Raw genomic sequence first — 11,546 nt, 5'->3', positions numbered from 1 at the left:
AAAAAAAAAAAAAAAACAACTCATGACCTTCAATTTTTTGAGTGTTTGGCATCTTTCATGCATTGTTTTGGGTGCTTATGTGCAGAATTTCATTTCATTCTTACCATAACCCAATTTTCAGAAGAGAAAAGAAGCTTGAAGAGACAGACTATAAGCACCTTGCCCAAGTTTATAACAAATCTTGGGATTCAAACTTGCATCTAACCTCCAATAATGCATTTATTTTGCTAACTTTGTTTATCAATTTCTGTACAACAGACCACATCAGTGGATGAAAACAACACTGATTTTTGTGTTGGGTACAAACAATTAGGTTACAATGTCTGCCTTTGTTAGGCAGAGTCCCTATGGTAGTTGTGTCCCACACCCAGGAGGTGCACCATATACCCTTACATTATGCCCCTTAGGTGGGAGCACACCAATCCCCCTGCTTCCTCCCCTCCCCCAACCCCAGCCCCCTCTCCCCAAATTGAATTAAATTGAGGTTTTCTCTGTGTATTAATCAGATCATCTACTGGCTTCAAATTAGTATTGAGTACTCTGGATACTTGCTTTTCCATTCTTGTGATACTCTACAAGAAGAATGTGTTCCAGCTCCATCCAGGTTAATACAAAAGATGTAAAGTCTCCGTCTTTTTTTATGCTGAACAGTATGCTGCAGTGTACACATAGCACAGTTTGTTAATCAACATGGCTGATTTCTAAAAGTTCAGACTCGACAATGGTGCAGTGCCATTTCCCCTGTGTTTTATTGTCTAAATCAGTTTCCTGGCTTTCACAGGAGAAGACAGAGACCCCACCTCTCAGTGGGAAGACTGTCAACAAATTTGAGGGCCATATTGCCAAACACCAACCCCTCAGGACATTTCCAGTTCCACTGTGATATTATTAAACTGTGAAATTCCCTAATATACACAACTTTGTGGATAATACTGTCAAATGATAACTTCTTAGAAGACAGGAGGTCTGAATCTTTAAAAATTTTTTTCCCCCACATATTCTTACTGTTATTTCAATGGCTTCTGTATATAGATTTAGGCTTTTGAATGAAGTACCCAGGCTTAAAAGAGAACTCTTCATATCTTTTCAGTGTTCTTAGCAGATTTTCTTTCTCATTTCTCGGCATTTAATATTTTTGGTTAACTTTCTCCCTTCATCACAGAGTGACCTCAGTATTTCTGAATTCCATTTTAATTAGAATTTTTTGGAGTATCATCAACCAAGTGTGATCTTTTGCTTGAAGTTACTCTTTGCTTAGCAACAAACCATATGCAGGTTTTTGTGCAAGTAGATTTTCAGTCTATTTAACAGTTTCAACACACTTTCTCCCTTTAGAAAGCTGTGATTCTACCAGTTCTGACATTTGGGCAAGAAAATTTCTCAGCACTCATCTCTTGGGCAGCATTTTCCTATTTCATTGTGGCTTGTTTTCTCTGTTTTGGCCAAATGAAACAAAGCAAAAGCCTCCTTCCTTTCTGTGGTTCACACTGTCCCCATCCCTCTATCCCAGTGTTTGCGGTTACACATGTGCTGCGTAATGAAGAATGTCGACCATTCTACGTTCCTCAGCAGACATTACTGCTCTTTTCCCACTGTGCCTGAATATGGGCCCACATCTTTCTTTACAAGGTATTTTAAGCAGCCACTGTTGATCTGGAAATAAGATTCACCTGACTTACAGAAATAAACACTATTCCTTCTCTGTGGAATGTCTCTTACTCAACTATGACAATTATGTCTTTTTCATCTTTCAAATACTGTTCTAAATTCCTTATTCCTTTGGAATAATGCTTCTTGCTGCTCAGCCCCTGCACCCATCCTCTGACTTCTCTGGATCCACATCTCCTGCCACCTATAATGGTGGTGGCTGTTTCCACTCCCTGGGCCCAACAGTACCTTCAGTCAGGAAATGTTCAGTACCATTGGTATTTCAAACCTCTGGCACTCAGGGTCATATTTCTAGACCGCAGTTCTGACCTTGGTTCTGGTGCCGACAGGAGACTTTTACATTGTCCCAGGGCCTCAGCTCTCTCCTATGACTCAGGGCTGGATCCTGCCGTGCTTGCCAGACACTTTCTGCTACCCAATGTCCTTCGCAGGTCCCCACTGCAGAATGGGAGTCTTGTGTCCAAGACCTTCGAGCTCTATAGCTGCCACGCTCCCCTAATTATACGTGAACTCTAGAGCTATTCTTCTGACTTTCAAGGAAACTAAAATTTCCACATCTGCTTTGCTCGCTTGCTGGGGAATCCTTTACATATTATCAGGCTCTCTGGCATCAAATGCTTTCTCTTCAAAAACTCTGTGCTTTCTTGGATCTGGACTGGTTCTCTTTATCTACCGCTGTTCCAATTCCCCACTGGCTACCCCTTTAGAGCAGACAGATCATTTTTAGATCTGAAGTTGTTGCCTTTTGGCTAAATTTGAACAGCTTATGCTTTGACTGGGCTATTAGAGACAACTTGATTCCAGTTATTCCACTTGGCCTTTGCATGCAGACATGCCCTTCACAACTACAGCATGTTTATTTTCTGATAGCTGCGTTTGTCTTGCCTCTTACACGAACGAGTCTAAAGTGTGTGTCTCTTATTTCCCTTGTAACTGTCTGCACCAACCAGTTAGGAGTTTGTTCTTATACAATGGGTAGCTAGTAAAAATTACAGCTAAGAATTAAAATCTGAAGGAAATATATTCAGTGGCAAGGACACTGTATGTAACAGATCAGATTTAGCATTAGGAAGAATACTTTCAATTTTATGGTTTCATTTCTGAGTTAAATTCTGTAATCACTCTAGGAATAAGACACCTCACACCTGTGCTTTGCTTTTTGTTTTGAGTGTGCCCATGTTATAGTCTTTGAGATATTTTGGAATGAAAATGAGATTTCAAGGAAGGATTTCATTAAAGAGGATATTACTTCCTTTGAATTGCATCCAACCTGCAGTTTCTCATCTTTTTATTAGCTTTGTACCATATAACTCTTTTTTTCTAGTTATACATTAACCAATATGCTTTAATTTGCAGAATGAGTCCTGTCTGGTGTCAAGAAAAATTGCAATGGAAGCTAAAGCTCTGTAGAAGTGACACAAGAATACCTGTAAGTTAATATCACTATGCTCCTTCTACATGGATTATGCATAACTCAGTGCCAACATATGATTTTGAGACAGTGCTACAAGTTTTACATTTATTTAAATCACATGACCAGTAATAGCAAAATTCAGAATTTTTTTGAGTTGAAAAGAAATTTTAAAATTTCCTGGTTTATTATAGTTGCTCTATGTTTTTAAAAATGTCTGAGTCTTTATATTGCAGATCTTCTGTAGCTGCCTTAGGTCTGAATCCATGCAATATTTAGAGCACGAAGTTGGTTACTTGTCTGTCTTCTTACTGTGTTAGTGAAATACACATTATGTATTTCATCATGTGAGTTAGTATCAGGAATTTCTCAAAGAACTTTACTCTTTTTTTTATCAGACCTGATTACTTGCTATTATTCTGTAGGAATTTCATTATTTGGCATTTTGCAAGGTGCTTTTAGGTTTTTATGTTATTTTTCCAGTTATTTATTAATGCACATCAACCCACATAAAAATTAGGGGTTTGAAACAATTTACTTCTGGAGAGATGAAGTGATTCTTCCCCAAGACCAGCTCAAGCACTTCCCTTACAAAAGTACTCTGATATTGGTACTTGTATACAGTTCCTGCTATTGTTTTTCATAGATTATAACTCAATGTCTTCTCTTCTTTGACATATGGCTGTGATGGAAGATGTGTGGCTTCCTTCTGGACTCTCCCCTCACTTACCCTGTCTAGAACTGGAAGAATAAACCAGGCGAGCTTGACCGACCTGCTCACTCCTTTCCCATTTCCCAGCCCACTGGCCTGCGGGAGCATGGGTTTGCTCTCTCCTCCAGGCTGGTGTTTTATGGGGCAAACCACACCAGGGAGGGTCTCTGGAGTCCCACCATTGCCAGTGAGTGAATGGAAGAATGTCCAGCTCTTAGTACTTAGAACCTAAAAGTGTTCTCCATTATCTTCATTAGGAAAAAATGGTGAAATTTTGATCTTCTATCTGTACACTTGTTGGTCTTTTTTCAACAATTAATTTCCAGTTAGTTCAGAACTTGGGAGAGGAAGATGGGTGCTATTTACTGAATCACTGTTAATCCCCAATAACACACAGTAACAACAACAACTAATTATGACACTTGTTGAGCATCTGCTAGATGCAAGGCCACTGGATTATGTATTCTGTGTCACAGCATTGACTTTGAACTATGAACAAGGAAGGTCAAAGAAACTGCACACTATAGCTGGGAGGTTATGCTGGTTTTCAAAATTAGCCACCATTAATTCCTCCCTTCTGTGTAACCATATATCTCTCTTCTCATTAAGAAATAGTTTATTCCTTTCCCTTGGGAGTGGGCTAGCCTAATGACTTGTATCAATGACAGAATGGTGTGAAAGTGACATTCTGGGATTCTCAAGCTCAGACGTTAAGGGGTCCGGCAGCTCTGGGCATTTTTTTCTGAGAAAGCCGACCTTTTACAATGAATACTGGGCTAGGCTCCTGAAAGATGAGAAGAAATTTGGAGAGAGAAAAAGAATGCTTATGCTTCTTGGAGAAGCACTGAGGTGCTGGACATAAGAATCAAGCCGTCTCGGACCTTCCAGCTCAGGTAAGCTTCCACTTAGCTGAAAGCAGTTGAGCAAGTGACTCTATCCAACATCTTGTGGAACAGAAGAACCATCCAGCCAAGCCTTGCCCAAAATACCAAGCCCAGAATTGTGAGAAATAATAAATGATTGTTGTTTTAAGCCACTAAGATTTGGGGGTGGGTTGACACAGAGCAACAGGCAACTGAAACATAAATAATACAAACCTGCCCCTGCAACACATTTTCAAATGGCGAATGGTATCACTGCTATGGCATAACAAGAATTTTACCAGATCTATAATTGATATTACCTATTCTAAACCACCCGAGTCACAATCTATTTGTATACAGTGTACCTTTACAGCAAAGTCATGCCTTCTTTCAAATGTCATTCTAAAATGAGCCATCTCCAAGGGGCACATGATAAATAGTATCACTTTAAGAAATCAGCTCCACTCCTATTCAAAAAGATAAAAGCTCTTTGCTAAATAATGAAGACTATTTCTTTCTATTCTCTGGGGATATCTCATCACTGCTCTGCCTCATATTTGATTACCATGCAGAACAGTTTCCAAACCTTGGTTCTACTTGTCTGGGAAGCCCTCCCAACTCTGACTATGACCCCCTTCCTCTGGGTGGTCTACATAACCATCCTTAGTGTCCCTTTAATGCTCTGCTCATCTCACTAGCACAGCACTCATCACCTACATTTATGTAAACCCCATGAGAGCAGAGGCCGCATTTCTTCTGTTACTGCTACATTTGAAGCACCAGAAAGTACTCCTTACAGAGTAGGTGCATCATGAGTCATCTAGCTGAGTGAGTGAATGTGACTGCTTCTCCCTGGGCTGGACACTGTCTCTTGGTGTTGAGTGATCCACTGCCCCCTCCTTCCATTCTCCCACTTCTACTGAAGAGGCTGGAAGCCTAGAAGTTCCTAGACTTGTTTGTTGCCAGGGTCCAAATGTAATTCTAGTTCTGAATCTAGAGGACAAAAGGAACCAATCATGGTTCCTTCTGCTACCAGTCACAGTGGCTGGCATGCAGGTTGCAGCAGATGTGTGTTTCTATGGACACTGGCCAGCTCCCCAGGACCTGGAGGCAGCTGTGATACTGGTGGAGCTTTCTATAGTTCCCTGCCCTTGGAAACTAAACACCCAAAGGTGCTCCTCATTTTCATTCCTCAAGCATTACAGTGATTTTTGGAAGCACTGAGTTCCATAAAATATCTACAGTGGTTTCTGTTTTACTACAGTCATGTGCCACATACAGACATTCTGGTTAACAATGGACCACATATATGATGGTGATCCCATAAGATTATAATACCACATTTTTACCATATCTTTTCTGTTTATTTATGTTTAGATACACAAATGCCATGTGTTACAACTGCCTACAGTATTCCATCCAGTACCATACTGTATAGGATTGTAATTAGGAGTAACAGGCTATACTATATACCCAGGTAGGTAGCAGACTCACCTTCTAGGTTTGTGTAATTTCACCATGCTGACACATGGTGAAATTGATGAATAATGACATTCTTAAAACAGAAGCAATGCTTGACTATCCTGACCTCTCCCTGGCGCACCTCTTTAGACTGCATTCCTTGAAGACAGGACATGCCTATATCTGCACTGGTCATCATTGAAACTTGCGTGCTCTTGTCCACAGTGTTGATGATTAGATGCTCAGATCATTCCCAAACATATGTGCACTATCTGGATCATAGTGGAAAATAATAAGACTAGGTAATATTTATTTAATATTTGCTATGTGCCCAGCATTGTTCTAAGAGTTTTGAATCTATTACCTTAATCTACTCAATAACCCTGTGAGGCAGGCACTGTTACTGTCTTCCTTTACAAATAAGCAAGCTGAGAAGAAATATGGAAAGTGACTTGCTCAAGAAATCATAGAATTAAATAGTGGACTGAGGGTTCGAACTCAGGAAGCTCCCAAGTCTACCTTGTATCTAACACTTTCTCCTGCCTGAGTAATGTCTACTTAAAGACTTAGAAGAGATAACTACTATAAATTTAGAACTCATTTATTATAAATGTCCTATACAGATTTATCATATCAACTCTATACATTCCCCTTGAAGAATCTTAGTTTTTAAAGATGTTCTTGTGGTATCAAAAGGGCTTTGTGTGTATATGTATGTATGTGTGTGGCCTGTGCATATATGTGTGTGTATGTATATATATACACACAGACTTTTTATATGAGAATATGTTTTTTGCTGTATTTTCCCCATTACTTATAAAGACAATGAAATGATAGGGAGCCATGGAAATGATTAGGAGAGCAGCAAAGATAAGAGGAATGATGGTGAATAATATTGATAGGTTTCATGTGAATTTCTCCTGCAGAGTTTTCTGCCTCTTGCCTGAGAACGCAAGCTAAAGCAAATGACCAGTGGTTGTAAAAAATGAATCCATGTACATACAGGAAGGGAAAACAAGTTCTTTAGCTGCAGCTTCCATCAAAATGGAGAACAGCTTTCCACTGAGACCCCAGAGGCGTGGAGAGAAATCTGGGAAGATGCAAAGTCACACAGGCAAGAGAAATCTAAGTGGGAATGATCTGAGCATCTGGATAAGACACACAACTCTCAATGATGACCAGTGCAGAAATCTGAGTGGGCAGAAAAATATAAACAGATAGGTTTTCTTCTGCATTCCAGATTTTTTTTTTTCCTATGCAGAGGGAGATGCAATGGTATAGTGGCCCTGACAGTGTATGTTGCCAATTACTTCTCAGGAAGAAGAGTCTTCATCTGATGACTACAGTTGGAAAAAAAATCTGGGTATGATAGCCAAGCCCTTCTTTTCTCTCTTGTAAGTAAAAGTGCCATTCTTCTCTGCTCTTTCACGCCTTAAGTTTAAAAGAGGTTGACTTTGTCCATGGGCCAACAGGATGCTCTGTGCCCTGTCCACTCCTGACAATGACTGGGAGAACAAATCTGTATAATGCTGGGATTTGATATTGGGAAACTCACTTGCCCATTCCAGCATTACAGAAAGTTTAGTATAATAATGACTTGGAGTGAAGTCAGGTGTCCTTACAGACATAATCATGTTTGATATGGAATATTTCCCCAGGCCTCATATATGAAACATTATCTAGATGTTTTCTCCAAAAATCTAAAGGAAAAACATTCAAAATCACATCTGGCCCGGAGGATCATAGATAAGGGATTGAAGAATTATGGATCTATGTCAGTTTTTAATCGGTAGTAAAGGGGATATTTGGGACTTCCTTCCTTGTTAAGACTTTACCTATTTTGGTAAAGGATCAAGGCAAAGAATAGGAAGGTCCCTTAAACACGAATGAGGGAGAGAATCAAGCAGGTTCTTCTCCTCTCTTCTCCATATGCATGGTGCATGGGCTATCCACACAGGGGAGGACATTATATGTGTTTAAAAATAATTTTTACAAGGAGGTATAAGTACAATTCTGGCAGAAAGACAGTAGGTAGATTACTAAAACACGTCCAAGGATCGATAAAGATGCCACAGATGGGATTTCTATTGGGTGGAAGGTGGGACTAGATGAAGTCCAAGGCCACCCATTTAAGACAATCTAGAATGCTACTGCCTCCCCCAGAGGGGCCCTTCTCCAGAATCTTCCATGTGGTAGGGATTGGTCAGAGGCAGATATACTTTTGGCCATGTTCCCTTCTAGCTATTCGTACACCTGAAGCTGTGAGCCAGAAGATGTTAGATGGCACTCATCTGTCATGCCCAGTTTATTTTCTTTGTCTATGTGGGTGTAAGACATTTCACAGGAGTCCAGGCTGGCCAAACAGCAGCAAGAGAAGAGTTTTGAATGTCCTACAGGCTCCATTTTGTTTCACTCTGTTAGACACATTCTGGCTAGTAGCTTAAGTTGATACAGCCTCAGTTTTCTCATCTGTAGAATGGGCAGAACATCTCCAGGTCAACCACCCTCAGAGGGTTGTATGAGGATGGAGATGAAAATCAAAATATTGAAGAAGTTAATATATGGGAAAGTAATTTTTCCATTCAAAATCCAGGTATTATCTTCATTATGAATGAGGTAATCCCACACAAGCTTTGCAAAATAATACTTATTACAACTCTAAGCAAGATCCTTGCTCGAGCCTTGAAGCATTGCTGTGAGTTCAATACAAAGCAGTTTTTATTTAGAACATAAATTGGATTTGTGCTTATAAAGGAAAGCATGAGATAATGTTCTCTGTCTTAATTTGACAGTAGACAGACTCTTCAGCACTGGCCAAGAATCTAGTACTGGATCATACCAAAACACAACCATTGGCGTTTTAAATTGCATCCAAAAAGATGCCACGGTCAAGTGCTGCTTCTGACAGAGCACATACCAAGATATGAAGCTTCAGGTCATTAAAAATGCCCATCTCTGTCTTTTTATTCAGTATTCCATAGGCTTTTCAATTTGGACAGAATTTGAAGACCTGCTCCTACTGACACTTCCCAGGTAAGCTTCATCTTTTTTGTTTATTTTTATTTTCTAAAGATTAGTGTGGAAACTTCTCAGCTCAGTCAATGCCAAAGGGCACGACTGCCTCCTTTCTCCAGTTTACTTTCCTAGCATTAGGATGTGCTAAAGCTTTTTTTCCCAAGAAACTAAGGGATCTGCAGGATCACATGGACAGGCTTAAGAAAAATGAAATTAATCATGCATTTCATTCAATATTAAGATGACTCAGTTTACATTCATTATTATTTTTATCCTAGAAATCACAAATTTAAAGTGGGAAAACCCCAATTACTCATATTAACAGAATTTTCATTGTACCTTAAAAGCAGCTTCTTAAAAGGAAAATATTGATTCAGCTGACTTCACATCATCAGACAAACAATTTTCATAAGACATTTTTATAAGCTTAGGGGAATTAAAAATTTCAGAACTAAACATTCTGTAACATAATTATTTCAACTCTTCACAAATGTTTAGCTCAATTTAAAAAAGCAACACTGAAAACTTGCAGATTTCCTTAAACCTTTCATAGGCAGCGTACTTTCATTTTTTTAAAAAATCTAAATTTAGGTAAAAATCCTGGAATGACTTTTTGAAAGTGTAGTACGTCTGGTTCCCAAAAGCCTTCTTTATTGAGTTCTCCGGAAGTGAGCTGTAAACTGGTAAAGGATAGTTACGCTCTCCCCCCAAGAGTGCGGTTAATACGTTATCAGTGCTTGGTTCCTGTTGATTCTTTCCCCAATTCCCCTGTCATAACGCGAGCTTTCCCTAAAACTTGTGCTAAAGCTATTTTGGGGGAAACCCATAATTTTCTTGAACGTTACTTATATTGGTCCTTTCTGAATGCTTTTCACAAGCAACCAGAGCCTTGGGTTTTCAAATGAGAATTCTGTCCCACAGTTGTTTGTATGTAAGCTGTCCTATTGGTGTCACTTCATAAAAATTAGACCCAAAGCTTGTTAGGTTGCAGAGAAAGTTAATTCTGAAATCTCTCATGTCTATTTCAACCTCCTACAAACTCATCTTATGACCTAACATTTTTTTTTTCTAGAAAAGAACAATTTTTGCAGTGTTATCCGGCCCTGGACAAATACACCACCCCCGCCCTCCTGGGAATGAAATCTAACAATCGGAACTGAAAACTGGAAGGCAGTGACCAGCCGGCTTGGATCACCCAGCGCTCAGCGGCTGTAACTGTGAATGGAACGTATCAAGAAGTTTTCATTAGGCGCCTACCGGGTTCCTGGCCCCGAGCGGGAACACGATTGGGTAGGCCAGGTTCTAGTCCCTGAGACAAGCCTGGTGACCCAGTTGAGAAGATGAGCTCGTCCTGAGTGCTCCACTGCGAAGCCTGTCCTGGGACCCCCCAGTGTGTGTCACCTCGATCTCTGGGCCTTCGGTTCACAAGGGTCTGTTCGGCGCCCACCCCCAGGCAAAGGGTACCATAGAACCTGCAAGAGGCGAGTCTCAAGGAACTCTGCTCACCTCGCCTCGCAAGCGGCAAAGGAGGGAGCCCCTATTCAGAAACCCGCAGCGGAGCCGAGAGCGAAAGTAGCTACCTCTTGCGTTTGCGATAAGCTCAGGGGAAGAAACCGCTAAAAGAAAGGGAAAGGGGGTGGCGGCGGCGGCGGCAGAATGGAGCTTTCAGAAGCTCCTGTATTGCTTTGATTGTTTCTTAGCTTGACTGGGGGTTGTAACCGGGAAGGGTTGGGGTACCTGGGCGAAGTCGCCAGGCACAGCGGACGAGCAAGGGGAGAAAGAGTGATTCAAATTAAATTCCCACGCGCTCAGGGCTGCCACAGCTTTAGCTGGAGGAAGGGAGCGCAGGGCGCACCAGGAAGAGCAGCGGGCACGCTCTCCGGCTCCCGCAGCGCCGACAGACAGAAGGACCGCCCGGCACACCCGGGAGAGGGACTTACCTTCGGGGTTGGCGCTGATGAAGACCCGGACGCTGCGGCCGGCGGGCACGAGGTGAGAAGGCAGGGCCGTGAGGTTCCCGGAGAAAGCCGCCCGCCGGAGCGCAGAGTCCCGGGGACAGGGCAGCTTGGTGCCCGCGCCGGCCGGCCACATCGCCCTTTGGATGGAACAGCCGCAGCCGCCGCCGCCAACGCCTCCTGCTCCTCGGGTTCTCTCCCGCGCTTCCGCGGAACCTCTAGGTCGATCTCTGCAGGCGGCGCGGCTCAGAGCCGCTCCGAGCCCGAAGTGTGGCCGGCGAGCTCCGTGGCGCACAGCACACGCCGGCAGGGAGCGGCCATACGGACCCCTGGCGCTGCCGCCTCCTGGCCCTCTGGGCGTCCGCCTTCGCTCGCTGCCCGGTCTTAGCGCAGCAGCCGGCTGGAGCAGGAGGTCAGCGTGGCGGCCGCTACGCGCGCGGCGCCCTTTTGCGCCGAGAAGC

At 42.2% G+C, this 11,546-nt stretch overlaps 1 protein-coding gene across 1 annotated transcript in view; it reads right to left on the bottom strand.

Annotated features, from left to right (window-relative positions):
* Positions 1-11,221, bottom strand: part of NWD2 (NACHT and WD repeat domain containing 2) — a 188,268-nt gene extending 177,047 nt beyond the window's left edge. The window contains exon 1 of the mRNA XM_003801624.1: positions 11,071-11,221. Within this exon, the coding sequence (XP_003801672.1) occupies positions 11,071-11,221 (151 nt within the window). The remainder of the gene's footprint in view (positions 1-11,070) is intronic.
* Positions 11,222-11,546: the final 325 nt, after the last annotated feature.

This window comes from Otolemur garnettii, unplaced genomic scaffold (genome assembly GCF_000181295.1).
Source record: "Otolemur garnettii isolate 467f Iridium unplaced genomic scaffold, OtoGar3 scaffold00214, whole genome shotgun sequence".
Lineage (NCBI taxonomy): Eukaryota > Metazoa > Chordata > Mammalia > Primates > Galagidae > Otolemur > Otolemur garnettii.
The sequence above is the reverse complement of the archived record's forward strand: the minus strand, read 5'-3'. Positions and strand labels throughout refer to the sequence as shown.